This window comes from Oryzias latipes, chromosome 4, assembly GCF_002234675.1.
Source record: "Oryzias latipes chromosome 4, ASM223467v1".
NCBI lineage: Eukaryota > Metazoa > Chordata > Actinopteri > Beloniformes > Adrianichthyidae > Oryzias > Oryzias latipes.
Window position 1 is genome coordinate 23,619,104 of NC_019862.2, and position 21,838 is coordinate 23,640,941.

The 21,838-nt window shown below is 41.2% G+C and overlaps 1 protein-coding gene across 2 annotated transcripts; it reads left to right on the forward strand.

The window, feature by feature from the left end:
- Positions 1 to 11,939: 11,939 nt before the first annotated feature.
- Positions 11,940 to 14,526, forward strand: LOC111946280 (interferon-induced protein with tetratricopeptide repeats 1-like). 2 transcript variants are annotated; one of them, XM_023954428.1, is made up of 2 exons: positions 11,940 to 12,073; positions 13,112 to 14,526. In XM_023954428.1, exons 1-2 carry the CDS (start codon positions 12,069 to 12,071, stop codon positions 14,406 to 14,408), a joined length of 1,302 nt encoding a protein of 433 aa, XP_023810196.1. In that variant the 5' UTR covers positions 11,940 to 12,068; the 3' UTR covers positions 14,409 to 14,526. The 2 variants fall into 2 exon arrangements, with proteins under 2 accessions (XP_023810196.1, XP_023810197.1); XM_023954429.1 differs by having other exon boundaries at positions 13,115 to 14,526.
- The last annotated feature ends 7,312 nt before the right edge of the window (positions 14,527 to 21,838 follow it).

The window sequence follows — 21,838 nt, forward strand, 5'->3', positions numbered from 1 at the left end:
GGCCCCAATACGCTCCTGCAGGCCGGAGTGGCCCTCCGTCGGACAGCCGGCGTGAAGCAGGCGCCGGCGGTGGCTCTCCGAGGGCAGGCAGAGTGTGCCAGTCGGTCGGTCGCATGTGCGGAGGGGTCGAGCCAGGACATCGGGGTCCAGAGCCGGGGCAAACCTTCCTTGTGGCGAAAACACTCACCAGCTTTGTCTGGACAGTTTTCACTAACTGACATTACACTGCATAAAAAGAAAAGTTTGAAGAACTTAAAATTGTAAGGCAACAAACTTCGGTAAAATTTTGAGTTAAGGACCTAAACTCAATATTTTAAGTTTTGTGTTGGAGTTTTCAAACTCATTTATCTAAGTTCTTCTAACTCAGTTGTAAGTTGTATGAACTTAAAAGTTCAAGTTGGATTAACTTTGAATTGTAATTTTGACCAACTCAGATGTGTTACAGTGACCTAAAATGTCACGTAATCCTAACTCTGAATCTTGATTTTTCACAACTCACGCTCAGATGTACAAATTTAATTTTTTAGGCTGTAACAACTGTAAATTCTAATTATTGCTGACTTAACCAGAGGTTGAAATAATTTAAATGTGAGTATTAAGAGCACTTCTGCTTTTGACTTTTAATACAGTTTAGTAATCATTCATACTTTATACCTTGCCACTTTTTTCTATTTCCACATGCAACCCAGATCTTTTCAAGATCAATGAGGCACAGGTTAGCAGTCACATCTTACCTGCATGTGTGCAGAAGGACAAACATTTAAATTTGACCATACTTCATAAAAGCAACAACAACTTCTCTTCACAGCTCCCTAACTCAAGGTTTGGGAATCAACACTTCCCATGAGTCTTAGTTGCCATGGGCAGGGCTAAGGCCCATTTCACCAAAACGTTGTTTACAAAATGGCTGAAGCCCTGGGGGGTATTCCAGAAAGCAGGTTATAGTTACAACGGTAAGTTTGAGGCTAAGGAAGTTGATAACCTCAGCTTTCAGTTCCAGAAATGGAGGTATGTTTTAGGATATCTCAAGTTGCCATAGCAACTCATGCTTTGAACATAACCTGGTCTGGAGCAGGTTTAGTTGAAGGTTAGTTTGTTTTCAGAGAGGTGAAGCAGCATGGCGTGTCCATTTGAAGATGATTTAGTGGATGAAGAAGCTCAGGTACTACTTTTTCCACTACTTTTCTTGAGAGGGTGATAAGACCAGTTTGACTCCTTTGATCTAACTTAATTATTTGCTTCAGTTTAGATAAATATATTTTTTGTTTAGTCATCTTAAAAATAACATGTAGTTATCAGACAGTTATTTTACTTTCATTCAAATTAATTCAATTAAGTAGGTGTAACTTTGATGCTGCTGTTAGATCGGCACCGCAAGGAATTGTGGGATACAACGTACTTTATGTACTTGCTGTGCACGTGCATTAACCCAGGGTTACCAAGTCAAGCGTAATTACTCTAACTCATATCAGATCTTTAGGAACTAACATAGGATTTCAACCAGAGTTCAGAGTTAAAGTCAGGGTAGTTTAAACATGCTTCCTGGAATACCCCCTGGTTCGTGTCTGTAACACACACACAAACACACATATGTATAACTGATTCTAATACTTATGTCATTAAATAAGAGTTAAAACTTCTGCAGACACTTCTTGACAAACCACTCAATCAGTGGACAATGCCAACTCCAAAAGTTGGCATTCCCGCATTTCACAATTAAAAAAGATAAGTTTACAGAACTTTATCACACTGTAATGAATTGCAACTTAGATATATAACTACAGACAACTCAATAATTGATGTTGAACTGTACGACTACCTTAACTTGCTGAACTGACTTAAATTGTTGGATTGATTAGTAGAACTTAGATTATAGAGTTATTACAACATGAAAGATTTTGTTAAGTCAAAGAATTTAAGTTGGATTTATTACAGTGTAGGTTGTTAGCTGCGTAGAGGTCTAAAACTTTTTTAATACCTTTGGTGAACCATATATTAAATCCGCCATCTGCTCTGCCAGGTAGAAAGTAATTTTTACCCCAGATAGGTGAGAACTGTGACAACACCAGTGTGTCTCCAACATGTTTATGTGAAGAGTTCCATATCTTAATTGAATTTTTAAGAAAATGGTTCTTTGTTTGCCTAGCCGAATATAAATTTAAGTTGAGAGGAAACTCAGATGATGTATTTTGCTGATTAGTAACCCAAGATTACCCAGGTGATGCTGTTAGCACATCCTCAGCCCACAGCTGAGGGAAACAATCCATGAGTGAGTCAGTGCCTGGCTTTCAACTCGGATACAATGTAGCTTTTTTCCGCCCCAATTACTGTTACAAATTCCCAAGAGCCTACTACCTAAACTTTCGTCATAGCAAGCCACCCTCATGAGGCCCTCGACAGCACAGGACTGCGCCACACGAAAGCTACGAACGTTTCGACGCTAATTGTCAAGAGTGGGAGATTGTTTTTGTCCACAGCTGCTTCATGTGATGTGTCCTTCCCAAGAAAGAGTTTTTCCCAAATTAGCCTCTCCCACAACACAGTGACCCGCCGTATTGAAAATTTGTCTTGGGACAATTAGAGATCACTTAAAAGTTTAGTCAAAAGATGTTGTTGCTTTCTCACTGGCATGCGATGAGAGCACAGACATTTCAGATATGATTCAGCGCAGCTTTAGGTTGTTGTTCGGGGAATTAACGATGACATGGAAATAACACAGGAGTTGGCGGGACTTGAGACGCTACGAGGGACAAAAACAGGTGAATGTACTCAAAAGATTTTGAGTTGCGCCATAATCTGAGTTTCTTTCCAGTGCGAGCAGAGACACACAAATTCCCTCTTGTAAAAGATGGATTTTCAACATGGCCTTAACTTGAACGTCACTGACCTGCTTAACAATCTGAATGTTCAAAGGCAAAGAACAGATCATTACAACGGAGCTGTTTGACCACATCAAGGCTTCCCAAATGAAGCTGCAACTACTTTGTCGGCATCTTTCAGCAGGTAAGTCAAAAACATGCTGAACACAGGAGCAGCCCGTGTTACAATCACACATAACTGATTGTAACACGGGCTGCTCCACTCCACGTGTGTCAGTCGCGTGTCACTGTGATGTGGCGCTGTCCGTGGTGCTTACGCCTGTTTGACAGAAAACGTGTCATTGTTTGTCTTTGTGGGTCCGCTTTCTTTTTTGCTCTCTTTTTTTGGATTTTGTGTCCTGTAGTTTATGTGCCTCAAATTAGTGCTAATGATAATAATGGACAAATTCTTATTTGACTTTTTGTCTCTATAGGAAACTTGCCACACTCCCCCAGCCTGAGAGAAGTAAATGGTGGATAGGTTGCCAGAATATGGAGAACTTCTCAGCAACTTGAAGGAGTTTGATTTGTGCTTTACACAAAATGCACTGTTACATGCAGGGGTTTTTCATTGTCTTGCTTTTGTTTCATTCCCCTGCATGTGCTTAAAGTGCTGAGTGAAGACACCTGGTGGAGACCTGACGAATTGCACAATCAGGCCCCAGAGCCAGCCACCAGGCCTGCATATAAGCTCCTGTGAATCACTTGAGAGAGCTCTTTCAGTCAGGCAAACTAATGCAGTAGAATACATTTATTTTCACATACTTTAATTTTTTACATTCTTTAAGTTGGCATTCACAATCTTTTTGTTTGGCATTAGGCTCCGTACAATTCCATGAGATAATTTTTTCCATAAAACTTTGGGTAATAACCCCGAACGGAGCCCACAGGTGAAAGCCGGGGAGGAGGGTGGGGTGACGAATGCAGCGCTTGCGGTAAGGAAGAGAATGAACGGCTGCACACCTGGACTTAAATAGGACGCTGAATAGGTGAGTTAATTAACTACCGCCCTAGGGGAGTAACCAAAGTAAATACTACAGAGTCTACCTGCCTGAAAGGCGAACTCGTTCGCTTATTTCTGGATCACAATCAGATGAATGTTTTGAGGGCTTTGTGTTGGAGATTGGGGGAGGTTTGTGGACAGGTAAGACAGGGTACCCTGTACACCTCATGCAGCTTACTTTCTGTTAGACACACTAGGTAAGTTGGTTGGTGCCACCCCTTGTATGTTTTATCACCACTTTCTAGATAAGACAGTGAGACGTTTACATGTTACGTCTCACTATTACCCACATGTTACATGTGGGTAATAATCCCTCAGGGGTGGCGATGCACATTTTCTTTATAGCTCTGTGTCACATTGAAACTCGATCAACTCCATCTGCAAATGTTCTGGAACTGAGTCAGGGTTCACGCTGAAGGGCTGAGAAAAAAGCTCATCTGCTGTCTTCTTAAAGTCCACAAAGCATTATTTGTGCATGTTACGTCCACAAACGTACAGGTCTAGTGCTGAAGTGTACGTAACATAACACACACAATAAATGACCTTTAAGAGTTTTATTGAACAAGGAGGAGGGTAGGTAGGGACTAAGGTTGGGCCAAATGAATGAAATAAATATAACAAAACCCAGCCTGGCTATCAAAGCTCTAAAACTAAAACAAGAAAGAAAACGTCTGAGGATGTGCTAACAGCATCACCTGGGTAATCTTGGGTTACTATTCAGCAAAATACATCATCTGAGTTTCCTCTCAACTTAAATTTATATTCGGCTAGCCCTATAAAGTTAATTAGGCAAACAAAGAACCATTTTCTTAAAAATTCAATTAAGATATGTAACTCTTCACATAAACATGTTGGAGACACACTGGTGTTGTCACAGTTCTCACCTATCTGGGGTAAAAATCACTTTCTACCTGGCAGAGCAGATGGCGGATTTAATATATGGTTCACCAAAGGTATTAAAAAAGTTTTAGACCTCTACGCAGCTAACAACCTAATGTCAGTTAGTGAAAACTGTCCAGACAAAGCTGGTGAGTGTTTTCGCCACAAGGAAGGTTTGCACCGGCTCTGGACCCCGATGTACTGGCTTTGTTTGTATCTTAAGGAAAATTTAAGTCGTGAGGTGACCTGTCTAAAGGTTGGTGCTGCAAACTCTTGATTCAGCTCTTTTAAGTTTCTGCTGAGTGTAATGAAGTGAGCAAAATGTACGCCCCGCAGCTTTGGCCTGAGGGATCCTTCGTTAGGCGGGATTATGAGCCGCGAAAGACTGCTGCAGTTGGACTGAGCACTTCACTTAATGCGGGGGGCAATGTTGCTGTCCAAGGTCCTTAACACGCTATGACAAAACATGTTGCTTCATACAACTGCTGTGGCCTGCGCTTTGGTCAGAGCGGAAGAAGCTCGCCGCAGAGTTGTAGACAAACTTATGGAAACTTGTGACATTTTGTGTCTTTAAGAGACATTTATTTTTTAAACAGGACCTGGAAAAATTGGACACCTTGAACTCTGACTTCCATGGCGCTAGGGAGTCTACCACACTCCACATCGCACTGCTGATTTTTGTGCCTTTTTTCAATCCTTGTGTGTTTATGCATGCATTTTATATTATTTTTAATGCCAGATTGTATTTTATTTTTTTAATTTGTTGTTTAAAGCTTTGAGAATCACAACAAAGATATTTAAAAAAAAAGTTTACCTTGGAAAAAAGCTGCTTTGAGTTTCCAGAGTTTTTATTGATTTGGGCAGATGTATTTACACCGTGCATCCTTCAGGGCCTGGCAGTAGGCCTTTAGATGATCATGGTAGGCGCACTTGTGAACGGTAAATACAGATTTTTTTTAAATGGCATTCAAGAGCACAACCAGCCGTTTTCATTTGGAGTAATGCTGGTGTGCACCAGGGAGAAGAGCGATCAAAACTAACTTTGCATGTCCTAATGGGGGCATGGAGGTCGAAAACACTGCTCAAGGATGCATTGTAATGTTCCACCAGTTCATCGACAGTTGTGAGGTCTGGGCAGAACATCTGCTGGAGGTCTGCACCCATTGAAGTCGGGCCAATGTGTTTCCAGTTCCAGTGTGTGGGGTCACACTCTCCACATGCTACTGGAGACCAAGATAGTCAAGCAGGCTCAGACATTCTGTTGCATAATGAATAAAGGGGTTATCAACATGAATATTTACATCACCCAAAATAACAATGCTGGTTGACATGGAGCAGAGTTATGTAAGTAAGTGATGTATTTCAGGAAGAAATGATGAATTTGGTTTGGGTGGCCGGCATATTAGAAGCATTGTTATGGAATATGGGGACTTGCATTTAAAGGCTAAGCATTCCATGGAAAAGTCAGGCTAGCTGTGCCATGTTTCAACCAGGCACATAAAGTCCTGTTTTTTTTCATCCAAAATATGATCATGGATAAGGAGGGTTTTATTTGAAAGAGAGTGTGCATTGAATAACTCCATTTTGGCATAAGACAGATCTGACGGTTGCTGTTGCTGTAAACTCCTTAGCACAGTGTACACTCCATGTTCTCTGTTCCGCCCAGAGCTTAGGAGAGGGAAGGGACGTATGGGTGCTACGTCATGTATGTGCGCCAGTGTTCTGATGGTGTGGTAAGGGTGAAACAGGTGAGGCCAGGATAAAATAAAGTTATGCCATACCGTCTGGGCTTTGCATGTTTTTCAGGGGTTTTTACAGAGCTCCCCTTTGACTATTAATCCTCCTGATGTGTCAGTATGCACTGGCTTCCCATAACCTCCAGAATCAAATTCAAACTCCTCCTGTTCACCTTTAAGTCCCTCCATAACCTGGCTTCTCCTTTTCTTTCCGACTTCATCCATATCAAAACCCCCTCTCGTTCTCTTCGGTCCTCCTCCTCTGTTCAGCTCTCTGTTCCTCCGGCCCGACTCGTTACCATGGGAAGCCGAGCCTTCAGCGGCTCCCAAACTCTGGAATTCCCTCCCTCCTGATCTCTGTGACATAGACTCTTTACCAACTTTCAAATTCAAGATCAAAACTCATCTCCTTTTTTCTGTCTTCCAAACCTGATTAACTTTTGATTTTTTGTCTATTTATATTTATTGTGCTTTTAATGTTTATTTTTAACTTTTGTCTTGTACAGTGTCCTTGGGTTTCCTGAAAGGCGCTTTAAATAAAACAATTTTGTCATGGTGCCTCTGTCAGTTCTCCGCCCCCTCCCTTCTTTGCTCTGCTCCTGACTCCACCAGCTGTGACTACTCACCTCATCAAGACTCTGCTCTACTTAAGGAGACCCAGCTCCAGCATTCATCACCAGTTTGTTGCCTCTGATGGCGCCCGGTCTATCCTCAGACTCAAGTCTGGCTCCCTTGTCTTGTTCCATAGCTAATTCTTGTTGTTTCTGCCTTAGGACTTCATCAAAGAGAGTCCCCTGAGTCAGATACTTCCACGAGCAGCTACTACATTCCCGAAATCTCCTAAGAGAACCAACCTCCGTCATAGCCTTCTGACACGCCACAGGTCCCGAGCTCGCCAAGATCTCCAGCCACGCCACGAATCCCTACTGCATCAGAATGTCAAGTCTTTCCACGATTACAAACTTCGCCAGGACCTTCAGCCACACCAAGACCCCCACCCACGTCAGATCAGAAAATAAACCTTATTACTTACCTACTCCTTACCTGTGTCCTCCTTCCGGGTTTCAGCATCTGGGTCTGTCTCGCCTCTGAATCATGACAGAATTATCATTATTATAAAATCTCCTCTGGCTAATTTCTGCTTCACGTCTGCTAAACAGTTGAACTCAAGAGCTTTATTCCAAGATAATTTGGTTTCTGTTCCATCAACTACTTTTTGTTGGGCTAATTTTAGATCGAACATTGAATGGAAAAAAGTCTGGTCTTTACCACAAAAATTCTCATCAAAGTCAAAGAAATGTCATTCTAATCAAAAGATTTTTAACAGTTTTTAACAGATTTTTAACGTTTTTAAGCAAAACATTATCTATAATTAATCGGACTTAAACACCAGTTTTACGTTCTGCTAGAAACAACCTGAAACATGCTCCCATTTATTCTGGTCTTGTGAATTCACGAACAAATTATTGAAAAACATCCACAAATCACAGACTGTAGTTTTACTGATTTTCAACGTTATTGTAAAAAATTATTTGGTTTTCATAGTTTTGAACAGAAAGATTGTGATTTCTTTTTTATAAGTATGTTACTCATGCAAATTTCATATTCACTAAAGTAAATTTGCTACTACAAAACCTGAATTCTTCGTATTGAAACTTAAATTAATTTCTGCTTCAAAAAATACAAAGGCTCAAACAAGATTCATATCTGTATTTCTTGGATTAGTGACATAAGTTTACTCTCCAATTTTAATAACATAATTACTGGCCATTCTCTTAAGGTTAGCAGAGTTATCTTAAAAACATGTATCATGAGCTGTTCCTCTGATGGATTCATTCCTGATCTTACAGTATTAGTCCTGGTCATTCCCAGAGAAAGCCTCAACATCTTCATCTCTGCTACCTCCAGCTCTGCTTCCTGTCTCTTTCTCAGTGTCTCTAAGCCAACAACATGACTGCTGTCACCATAGCAGCAGGTTGGAATGTTGTAGAGGAAGATTTCAGGTACGGAATGCGCAGTGGCGGACCTAGAAGAGTTTATATGAGAGTTTTTATGGGGTGCAAGACGAGGGCAGAAGACTTTGGAAGGGTGGCAAACAGTAGAGTGGAAGACCATTATAAGTGAAAGGATTAAACAGTTTCATTGTTGTAAAATTATATTTGCATTTAATATATATATAATTTTACAATTATATATTGTAAAATTGCCCCATGTAGGCCCGCCCTTGGGTGTTTGACAAAGGAGGGTCAAAGGGAATGCAATAACAGGTGTGGAAAATTTTAACAGTCAAAATACAAAAAGTTCTCAAAGTAATCGTTTCTGTTTCTGTAAAGGTTTTCTGAACAGTTCTGAACAGTTCTGAACAGTTCTCTTTGTCTTATTGGTTACGCAGCACCCCCCACCTTTATCAAGACTGGTCAAAGCTGCATATGCTAATTACACTAACCATGCTATTTGTTCTATTGTTGCCAAAAGTGCTTGCATTGCAATCAGCAGCATCAATTCACTCAATGTCCCTCTTTCCCATTCCTCCTGGGGAGTGAGAGTTCTTCCAGATTCCAGTTGGCTCGTCCGTGCTCCTGTACCTGACCGTGTACCCCGTCTCTGGCTCGCCTCTACTACTTCTCCTACACCTGGCTGTGGATCCTTCCTCCGGCTCGTCTCGCGCCCCCAGCCCTCCCCTAACTTCAACTGGATGTAGATCATTTGCTGGACTTGTAGTTGTAGAATTAGATAAGCTAATTCTTCTCTAAGAGTTCTGGTACTTTACCTGTCCGTCCTGGGGGAGGATCCCTCCTTCATGTGGATACCCCTGAGGTTTCTTCGTTTTTTCCGGATTTAGTTTTTTTAGGAGTTTTTCCTTACTACAAAGTAGGGTCTAAGGGCAGGGATGCTGGTTTAGTTAGTCTGTTTAGTTAAAGTTCAAGTATTATCCTATTGAATTCTTCGCTTTTATGATCCTTTTTGATTTCATGTTTGCCTTAAAATTACCAGTACAAAGCCCATTGAGACAACTGTTGTTGCGAATTTAGGATGAATAAATAAAATTGAACTGAATTGAATTGCTCCATTGGTAAGAGGTACATGTCATGAGTTGATAGAAAATCCACTTTTTTACAAAATGGCAGCTTTTCTGTTGATTTTATCACCATAGCAACCATTATATGTTTTGGTCGCCTGGGGATAACGATAAGATTGACGTCATTTTTAGATGACGCCCACATTCAATATGTCCGTATACAGTGTTTTTCATTGTGTTCAGTTCCAGCCATGGATGCATGCATTCAATTTTTACAATATTCCATTGAAAAACATTAGAGTTAATACAGTGCGCCACATTTTCTAGCTCTCCATGTGCACGCCGTTCAAAATCTACAACTTTTAATTGTAGCATTTATGCCGCAGTAGCTTCCCATTGATGCCCGAGAAGTTACAAGACGATCGCTAAAAATCCTAATGACAAGTTTACGTTTGTATCCGGTAGTAGGTGCTTTTTCTGAAAAATTCAAGATGGCAGCCTTTTCCCTGAGTTAAAGATCAACAAAACTCCAGAGGTGATGGTAAAATTACGCTAGCGACTTCTGCGTGAAATTTTGTGAAAATTGCTTGGAAAAAAAATTATTTTCAAACTCCTCCTGTTCACCTTTAAGTCCCACCATAACCTGACAAAAGAGTTTTGTTTTTAATAATTGAAATTTTCATAAGGTTTAGACGATTTGTGTTGTATTATCATATTGTATTGTTATAAATGTTGCATGTTTGTATTATATATATATATATATATATATATATATATATATATATATATATATATATATATATATATATAATACAAACATGCAACATTGCAACATATATATATATATATATATATATATATATATATATATATATATATATATATATATATATATATATATAACATAGAATGTAACAAATGAATAACAAAAAGGGGTTTACACAAATACACACCCTGGGTATCCGAAGATACATAACCTCTTTGTGTCATATTCAAACCTGTCAAAGATAAAAGCCTTCAGCTCTTATCTGTTTGCTTAGTTGTTGGACAGAACAAGTAAAAATAAAAAATAAAAACAGGAATGGAGTTACAAGTTCACTTCCTCCCATTCGATTTCAGGCAAATAATTAAACTATTTTAGACAAAGATGTCAATAAATAGTCTCAATGTGTCATGTTCTCTTTTCTTCAACCTCTACATGCTGCCACTAGGTCAGTTAATTTGCAGTAATAACATATCTTATCACAACTATGCAGACGATACTCAGATCTATGTGTCACTGACAGCAGGTGAATATGGGCCAGTGGATTCATTCAGTTTTTGAGTCCAAGAAATCAGTGCTTGGATGCAAAACAACTTTCTCCAGCTAAACTCAGACAAGACTGAAGTTGTCGTCAATGGTCGTCTCTAAAAGCTTCAAATCAAGTCAGAAACCTAGGGGGTCCTCATGGACTCTGACCTGAACTTTAGTAGCCATAACAAGTCAGTAACATCAGCAGCATTTTACCATCTAAAAAACATCTCCAAAATCAAAAACATAGAGTCAAAGCCAGACCTGGAGATACTTATTCATGCATTTGTCTCCGGTAGGTTGGGTTATTCTAACGGCCTGTTCACTTAACTCCCTGAACGAGCTGTATAACAGCTTCAGAACATCCAGAACGCTGCTGCTTGAGTCCTGACTAGGACCAGGAAGTACCATCACATCAGTCCTGTGCTCAGGTCTCTGCACTGGTTTCCTTTAGCTCAAAGAATAGACGTCAAAGCATCTCTGCTTTTTTTCCAAGTCTCTCCATGGCCTTAAAAGTAATTCTCTGACATGTTAGCACCATGTTAACCATCTCAGACTCTGAGGACCTCAGGGACCAGCCTCCCCCAGGTGCCCAGATTCAGGACTACGCAGGGGAGCCAGCGTTTCAATCTTATGCACCTAAAAGCTGGAACAATTTCCCTGAGGTTGTGACACAGGCCTCTACTGTATTAAGGTTCAAATCTAGCCTCAAAACATTCCTATTTAGCCGTGCATACAACTGAAGGGTCTTTATCCCCACATCTGTTTCTGTCCTTTCCTCTTTACTGTCTTTTAAACTAAATTTTATAATGATTAAATATGTTTTTAATCTTTGCACTATTATGTATTGGGATTTTAATGCATTTTCCTGTTTTGCAAAGCCCTTTGAATTACTTTGTGTAATTACTTTGTGTGAATTGTGCTATACAAATACACTCCCCTCGCATTGCCTTGCCTATTGTTTGCTTTAGAGTTAATGTGTCAACTTTTTGTTCGGATTGCTTGGAATAAACCTTTTACAAGTCCAAATCAAACACTTACATTTCTTGGGTTTCAGCAGAGTTAAGTTTCAATTCTGGAAAGTAGAGACAAAAGTTTTGCTTACGGGAAAGTGACGTCACCACTCAGCAAACTTCACGTGATGAAGCTCCCTCAGCTCCCAAAGCGCATAGACGGATGCGCGCATAAAAAGGTGCTGAAACTGAGGAGCTGCAGCGCCACAGAGAAGACGAGTTGTGAGGAGAAATAAGAGTTCATATCTACAAAAGACAGGAAGATCCTAATGAGGTACGCGATTTTTATTTTACTTTATTTGACATGAGTTTAGTTTAGTTTAGCTTAGCTTAGTTTTTGTTTTTCCTTTATTAATTTTATGTTAGGCTGATGTTATTTACACGTATTTACGTGCAAACAGCACTAGAAATGATGGAAATTCATGTTGGCCAAACATGTAGCCAAGATGCGCATTGCTGCATTGCCCGCACATATTTTAAAGTGCGTCCAAGCTCCAAGGCTTACTGTTGTTGTTGGCAGCACATATTTAAAGTTAACTTAAAGTTAAAGTCTGATTTGTTGTCAAGCACCTTGGTGTGTGAAATGTGCTGATCCATCACCTGGAGGAGCGAAGAGCAACAGAAACAGCCGCACGTAGGAACCAGTTGGTCAGTGGCTTAAAATGACAACCTCCCAAAGTCCTCATATAGGAAAATTGACTTTTAACTAACATAATTACTGGCCATTCTCTTAAGGTTAGCAGAGTTATCTTAAAAACATGTATCATGAGCTGTTCCTATGATGGATTCATTCCTGATCCTACAGTATTTGTCCTGGTCAATCCCACAGAAAAAGCCTCAACATCTTCATCTCTGCTACCTCCAGCTCTGCTTCCTGTCTCTTTCTCAGTGTCTCTAAGCCAACAACATGACTGCTGTCACCATAGCAGCAGGTTGGAATGTTGTAGAGGAAGATTTCAGGTGTGGGATACGCAGTGGCGGACCTGGAAGAGTTTATATGAGAGTTTTTATGGGGGGCAAGAAAAGGGCAGAAGTCTTTGGAAGGGTGGCAAACAGTAGAGTGGAAGACCATTATAAATGAAAGGATAAAATGTACATATTTCAAACAGTTTCATTGTTGTAAAAATTCTATTTGTTGTAGCCCGCCCCTGGCTATGTGACAAAGGAGTGTCAAAGGGAATGCAATGACAGGTGTGGAAGATTGTGATCAGGCATCAGTCAAAATACAATAAGTTCTCAAAGTAATCGTTTCTGTTTCTGTGACGGTGTCTGAACATTTCTCTTTGTCTTATTGGTGTCTGTTCTTGTCCAGCAGTTCTTCTCAGACTCTGTCCAAACTGGAGGCCCTGGAGTGTCACTTCACCTGGGTCAAGCAAACCACCAGATCACAGCTGTTGGCCAAGAGGGTCGAGCTTGAGGACATTGGCACAGATGAGGGAAATTTTTGGTTGGGTTCCATTTACAACTTGTGGGGGTTTGTCCTCTACGAGCTCGGCTCTAGCAAAGAAGCCCATCGGTACTTCAGAAAGGCCACAGAAACCTTACAGCGGCTGAAGAAGGAAGATGAGGGTCCCTGGCTGATGGTGAACTATGGAAATCTAGCCTGGCTGCACCATCATCTTGGAGAAGAGGCAAAGAGTCAAGATTACTTGTCAAAGGTTGAAGCTCTCAAAAGTAAATCTCCGTGCCAGGAGGAGCTCCACCCAGAGATCTACGCTGAGAAAGCTTGGACTCTGATGAAATTTGGTAAAGATAATCAGCTGCTAGCTGCAGATTACTTTCAGAGATCCTTCAAGATGCAGCCAGACATGGTGCAGTGGCAGTCCAGTCGTGTGATTGCACTTTCCAGTGCTGCTAAGTACTGGGACACAGGCCTGAGTGATGACGTCTTGCAGGAAATTAGAACAGCCCGAGAGCAGGATCCAGAGAATCTGTACGTGGCTGCTGTGGAGCTTAAGGAAAGAGGCAGAAAAGGAGAATCAGTGAAAAATGAGGCGGAGACGCTGGGTCAGAAGATCCTTCTGCAGCCTGTCAGCAGCTACAGTGGCCTGAAGCCCCTCCTGAGGCTGCACAGGCAGCTGGGCTCGCTGGATGAGGCCATCGTTCTGACAGAGGAGGCCTTGCAGCGGCATCCTGATGAGCGCTACCTGAAGAGATGCGCTGCACTCTGCTACAAATGGAAAGTCCTCATGTTCACGGCTGATCGAGCAGACCAACGTACGATTGAGAGAGCCATAAAGCTGCATGAGGAGGTCGTTGATCTCTACTCAGACACGTCATTTGTGAAGAAGATTGACCTGGCATGTGTGCAGGCAAAGTCGAGTCAGGGCCGCGAGATAGCATACCAGATGTTCCAAGACCTGCTCGCAAGCAGAGCACTGGATTCTGATGACAAGCAGCTGCTATACTACAACTACGCCAAATACCTCCACTTCGACTGTCAGGACAGTAATGAGTCCATTCGGTATCACATGAAGTCAGCAGAGATTCAAAACAGTACATTTTATGGGAAACTAAGCGTCAAATTGCTCCAGAAAATATGTGAGAGAGGAAGGAGCAGGATGTGCCCAGAAATCAGGGAGTTTCTGGAAAAACCTGCCAGAAGATGATTCTGAATAACGTTTTACCAACATAGGCTGTTTCATTTGATAGTTTAGAGTATTGATCCTGTGGAATAACTCCTCAACTCACACGACTGAATCCTTAATAAACATTTAACCAACAAAACTTTGTTCTGATCATTTGAATTTCTTAAACTCTTACATAGGCAGTGTGTGGGTTGAATTTTTCTTCTTCCAGGCAACACAAAAAAATGTCCCACTCCAATCATCTTTCGATCTATTTTCAATATATCACCACCCACCTTTTATCAATGCAAGTCAGAGCTGCACATGCCAACTATGCTAGTTGTGCTAATGCTGTTATAAGTGCTAGCATCATCAACTTATAAAAGAGAAAATACACATTTTCTTCAAAATGGCGCCTTTTCTGTTGATTTTATCACAATAGCAACCATTTTATGTTTTGGTCACCTGGGGATAACGATAAGATCAACGTCATTTTTAGATGAATCCAAAAAGTAAACTTTTGAATGTCCTGAGCAAGAGAGATTTATTGCTAACCACGCCCACATTCCTTATATGTCCGTATCCAGTGTTTTTCATTATGTTCAGTTCCAGCCATGGATGCATGCATTCAATTTTTACAGTATTCCATTGAAAACCTTACGCCACATTTACTAGCTCGCTATGCCCAAGCCGTTCAATATCTACAACTTCTAATTGCAACATTTTTGCCACAGTAGCTTGCTATTAATGCCCAAGAAGTTTCGAGACGATCGATAAAAATCCCAACGGCAAGTTTACGTTTGTATCTGGTAGTAAAGGTGCTGTTTCAGAAAAATTCAAGATGGCGGCCTTTTCTTGAAGTCAAAGGACGACAGAAGTTCAGAGGTGATTGTAAAATTATGCTAAGGACAAGTGCGGGAGATTTTGTGAAAATCGCTCGATAAAAAGTTATTTTTTCTATATTTCTTAAAAACGCGAATCGCAGATGGCCGCGTCGCCATCCCGTAATGATTTCAAGACTTCGTTTGGATATCCCCGACAATGTTATATCAGTTGTGACTCGGGGAGACAGAGCCATTTCAGTTGCAGGTCCTAAACTCTGGAATGCTCTCCACTTCTCTGTGAGGTCAGCCAGAACCGTCAGTGATTTTAAGTCACTTTTAAAAACTCATCTTTTTAGTCAGGCTTTTAACTCCAGTGAGCGGATTTAGTGGGTTGTGGTGTTATGCTATTGTTTAAATGGAATTCTGTTAAGAACTACGGGGTCGCATTGGTATGAAGTCACGACTGTGTGAGGGCAGCGGGAAGCGTGGCAAGACCGAGAGACACATGTTGAAGGCTGTCTAACGAATGTCCGAATAAAGTGCCCTAACAAGCAAACAGTTGGACTCTTATTTGTTTCCCTCAATTTAAATAACACGACATGGTGTCAGAAGTCCTGTTAAGTTATTAGAGGAAAGGAAAAGCCGATTTCGAACATGGCAGATGAGAAAGCGCAGCAAGTGCCCGCGGGGCCGAACGCCACCTTCAGTCTACAACCTCCGGAGCCTTTCGACTTTCAAAGCCGCAAGAATGGGAAAAGTTGATAAGAAGGTTTGAAAGATTTCGCATAGCCACTAACCTGAATGCAAGCTCGGAGGAAAATCAAATAAATACGTTGATTTACTGCATGGGTGATGAAGCTGATGACGTCATGCTGAACATACCGGCAGACTGACAAGGGACGTATCAATGGGTGAGAGATGGCTTCCAAGGATTTTTCATAGTGAAGAAAAACGTTATCTACGAACGTGCAAAATTCAACATGAGAAAGCAAGAAGAAAATGAGACTGTGGAGGCCTTTGTTACTGCACCGTATGCATTAGCAGAACACTGTGACTATGGGACTCTTCATGATGAGCTCATACGTGATCGACTTGTGGTCGGATCTTACACTGGATAAAGCTATTAACATGGCAAGACAGAGCGAGGAAGTGAAAAGGCAGCAATCATCACTGCAAGGTGACACATCCAGGAGATGCTAAACATGTTGACAGGGTTTACAAAAGCAGAAAAAAACAGCAGAAAGTTTAAAACCAAATCACATCCAGACGTCAAACATAGCAAATCGTGGAGGCCTCAACACAGTAAACCAAACGCACAGTGTCATAAGCGCGGCAGTTCATCACCCCATCCAAAACGTGAGTGTCCAGCTAATGAAACAGTATGTCATGCATGTGGGAAAAAGGGACATTACATGAGAGTCAGGAAGACTTTGAATGAAGTGGAGGAAGATTTTAATGCCTTAGTGTTACCAGCAGTGGAGAGCCGTGGATGGTAAACATCATCATAAACAACAAAAGTGTGTCATTCAAAATAGACAGGAGCTGATGTCACAGTTTTACCATTTCAGGTGTTCAAAGAAATCTTCAGAGACAGTTGCCCACCCACTCTTCAAAAGACCTGCTATTCACAAGTTGGAGTTAGTTACTCGAGTAGACACTCTCATCATTGAAACACTAAAAGTCAGCTACCAGCGACTAAACTGTGCAGCGGTCTTGGCAAAGTAAAGCAGCCATACAACATCAAGTTAAGGAAAGATGCTCAGCCCTTCTCATTAAAGAGACCTCAGAGAGTTCCATTGCCGCTCATGGACAAAGTAAAGAAGGAACTGTCCTGCATGGAAGACTTAAGTGTGATAAGCAAAATAAAGGAGCCAACAGACTGGTGTTCTGGCATGGTGGTGGTACCCAAAAAGAAAACAGACAAGGTGCGCATTTGTGTTGATCTCACACACCTCAACCTTTCTGTGTGTCGAGAAAAATACATCCTGTCATCAGTGGAAGAGAGACACCCTGAATTGAGGAGTTTTCTTGGAACAGTTAATCAGCTTGGAAACTTCATCCCTCAGCTGGCAGAAAGAGACAAACCTCTGAGAGATCTTCTTTCTAAAAAGAACTACTGGGTGTGGGGGATTGACAAATCACGCCCCCACATCCCGTCATCCACCAGTTTACACTCTCTCCAGTTAGCTTATAGCCCCTCACACCCCCAACCTAACATTACCGGTGCAACAAAAATGGCGAGCAATATTGAAGTATTTCAGCCGTACAGTTTGTATCCAGATGCCAGCTCAGACGAGGAAAACAAAGGCGTCTGCAAGTGGATGGATCAGAGCAGGGAGCTGGTGGCCCACCCAGAATATTTTCTACATCACACATAGACTCTTTTTCAAACAACATTTTTCGGTCCACTCCTATTTCACCACAATTTTAATTTGCAATTTTAAGCTTAATATGTCCATCATCAGAAAAATGCATGTAAAACACCAAAAATGCTATTTTCATCAAAATGAATCTTTAATGGTCCAGAACTTTGATGGATCAATAAAATGTAGTTGCAAGATCTACTACAAGTTCCTTTCATTGAACAAAGTAATAATTATTGGATAATTATTAAATTAAATTTTTGTAGATTTTTTAACCTTATTTCTATGAAAAACGTTAGAAATGAGATGGCCACATAAGAATGTAAACCGACAAAATGGAGATCTTTAATTGAAAAACAAACATATGAACAAAGAGTTAAAATACATAAATGACTTTTCTGAAATTTATCATAAGTGACTGTTTTTATTTACTGTCACAACAGAAAGCGGTAAATGTGTCACATATCTGGGGGCTAAAATCTCAGCAGAACCAAACTTTAGAGCAGATTTAAGACGACAGTTGAGACATTTAAAGGATAAAAAAGACTAAATAAAAGGAATTCAGTTGTTTCCTCTTCGACTCTTCTTGTGGCTTTTTTTTTAATCCTACCAGATAAAAGGAGGCAAAAGTTTTTAGTTTATTAGCAATCATAGTTTTATAGGACAATCCTTCAAAGAAGAAGGTTCACAATCAGAAATCCACAGCAGCAGCTCTCGCCTCTCAGGAGACTTGCTGTGGGGACGGTGTTTGTGGCTCCGGTGATGACCTGCCCGACAATAACAATTAATTAATAAAATATAATAAAAGAAATCACAGTTTTACTTCAGAAACAGTTTTTGTTGTTGTCGTGAAGTGTAATATAGGTTGATCCGAGGATTATCTTCTCCAGAACGCCACATACCGGGAGGTCTCTCCGAGGTGACGGGCTGTTCAACAAAATAAAAAAGCGAAGTATTTATTTAAAAAAAAGTAATTTTAACTCAATCCAGTAAAGCCTTGCCTTCGCTTCTTAGGAGATCTGCTCTTCCTGTAACACAAAAAAAGTTGGTTTTGGTAACTTGTAAAAAAAAAACATAATGACATAACATCTGAAACAACACCCACTGTCTGGTTGAGCGGCTGCGTCTGTCGTTGTCATGGTAACTCCAGCTGTGAGGAACCTCAAAGTGACCGGCGACGCGACTGTCATCGGCATCGGAGCCCCCGGTAACATCAAAACTGTCCGGACAAAGCTGGTGAGTGTTTTCACAACAAGGAAGTTTTGCCCCGGCTCTGGACCCCGATGTACTGGCTTTGTTTGTATCTTAAGGAAAAGTTAAGTCGTGAGGTGACCTGTCTAAAGGTTACTGCTGCAAACTCTCGATTCAGCTCTTTTAAAGTTTCTGCTGAGTGTAATGAAGTCAGCTTTGGGCTGAGGGATCCTTCGTTAGGCGGAATTATGAGCCGCGAAAGACTGCTGTGGTTGGACTGAGCACTTCACTTAATGCGGGGGCAATGTTGCTGTCCAAGGTCCTTAACACGCCATGGCAATACGTGTTGCTTCATACAACTGCTGTGGCCTGCGCTTTTGGTCAGAGCGGAAGAAGCTCGCCGCAGAGTTGTAGACAAACTTATGGAAACTTGTGACATTTTGTGTCTTTAAGAGACATTTATTTCTAAACAGGACCTGGAAAAATTGAACACCTTGAACTCTGACTTCTATGGCACATGGGGACTCACACTCCACACTTCACATCGCACTGCTGATTTATGTGCCTTTTTTCAATCCTTGTGTGTGTGTATGCATATTTTTATATTACTTTTAATGCCAGATTTGAAATCTGTTGATAAGATGATGTTTAAAGCTTTGAAAATCACAACAAAGATATTTAAAAAAAAAAAGGTTATAGTTAAAATCATCGGCTTTGAGTTTAGTTTTTATTGATTTGGCCAGATGTATTCTCGTACTCTGAGGACCTGGTTCATATGGCACTAACATGTCAGAGATGTACTTTGGTGCGCGGCCATGGAGAGACTTGTACACAAGCAGAGCTGCTTTGAAGTCTATTCTTTGAGGTACAGGGAGCCAGTGCAGAGACCTGAGCACAGGACTAATGTGATCATACTTCCTGGTTTTGGTGAGGACTCGAGCAGCAGCATTCTGGATGTACTGAAGCTGTTTTACAGCTCGTTTGGAGAGGCCGGTGAGCAGGCCATTACAGTAGTCTAACCTACTGGAGACAAATGCATGAACAAGTATCTCCAGGTCTGGCTTTAACATTATGTTTTAGATTTTGGCAATGTGGTAAAATGCCGCTGATGTTACTGACTTGATATGGCTGTTAAAGTTTAGGTCAGAGTCCATGATTACCCCTAGATTTCTGACTTGATTTGAGGGTTTAAGAGACAGAGAATGAAGGTAGCTGCTGACACTTTCTCTTTGTTTCTGTGGGCCAAAAATAATAACTTTGGTCTTGTTTGAGTTTAGCTGGAGAAAGTTGTTCTGCATCCACGCACTGATCTGTTGGAGGCAGTGGCTGAGTGAATCCACCGGCCCATATTCACCTGTTGTCAGTGACACATAGATCTGAGTGTCATCTGCATAGTTGTGATAAGATATGTTATTACTGCGTATTAACTGCCCTAGGGGCAGCATGTAGAGGTTGAACAGAAGGGGTCCCAGGATCGATCCCTGGGGCACACCACAAGTCAAGGCCATGTAGTCTGAGACACAACTCCCAATTTGAACAAAATATTACCTGTCTTCTAGATAAGACTTGAGCCAACTTAGGGCAGATCCAGAGATGCCAACCCAGTCTTGGAGTCTGTGCAAAAGGATCCCATGATCAACAGTATCAAAGGCAGCGCTCAGGTCTAGCAGGATTAAGACAGTGACTTTGCCATCATCAGTGTTCAGGCGGATGTCGTTGGTTACCTTGATAAGAGCAGTTTCTGTGCTATGATGGGGTCTAAAACCTGACTGGAAAACATCAAATGAATTGTTTAATAAGAGAAAGTCAGTGAGCATTTTTTAGACAACTTTTTCAAGGACTTTTCCTAAAAATGGCAGATTAGAGATAGGTCTGTAATTATTCAGTACAGTGGGATCAAGACGGGATCAAGTGGGCTCTTCTTCAGGAGAGGTTTAATGACTGCAGTTTCTAAGGCCTCAGGAAATGTTCCAGATTGAAGAGACATGTTAACTATTTGAGTAATTGATGCCAACACACTGTTCAGGACAGACTTTAGAAATCTAGTGGGTAACACATCAAGGCAGCATGTAGACGAGCTCAGACGGGCGATGGACTCTTGGACAGTTTGGTCAGTGACAGGTACAAAGTGAGTCAGCTTAGAGTGAGTAGGTGGCCGTTCGAAAGTTATATGTGTTGTGGAGTTGATCCCTTTTTTAATGCCCTGAACCTTGTCATTAAAAAATACAACAAACTCATAACATTTAGCTGTGCAAACCAGTTCTATTGGTAGCTGGGTTGGAGGGTAAGTTAATCTGTTTACTGTTGTGAACAGGACACGAGAGTTGCTGCTACAACTTCCAATGATTTCAGAGAAGTACCTTTCCCTTGTTCTGAATAAGATCTGGTTGTAAGCGTACAACTCCCCCTTATACATTCCATAATGAACCTGGAGTTTTGACTCACGCCACTTTCGCTCAGCTCTGCGGCACTGTTGTTTCTGTGCCCTGACTAGATCCTCGTTCCTCCAGGGAGCTTTCTGTCTATGTTTTCTCAATTTAACCTTCATAAGGGCAATGGCATCCAGAACATTCAAGATGCTAGAAGTAACAGCATTCAGCATTTCATCAACATTGGCACCAGAGGCGTTTTCAGGGTTTATCATTTCTACAAACTGTGCCCTAGTGCTCTCATTTATTTGTCTCCTTTGGACAACTGCAGGGCCAGGCGGTGGATTGGGAGCAACAGACAGGTAAAACAATAAAAGACAGGTAAAAAAATACACAGAAATGATCAGAGAGGGCGACATCAACCACATTGACATTGTAAATATTAACCCCCTTTGTGATGAGCAGGTCCAGAGTGTGCCCTCTGCTGTGGGTGGGGGCAACTCACATGCTGAATTAGATCAAAGGTTTCAAGGACAGCATTGAGCTCTTTTGCATTTCTGTCATTGACATTATCAACATGAACATTAAAATCACCTGTAATGACTAGACCATCAAAGTCTGTGCTCACAACTGAGAGCATTTCAGTGAAATCATCAATGAAACTTTGGCTGTGTTGAGGAGGTTTGTACATAACTATGCAGAGTAAGGGAGGAGTTTGTTTTAAC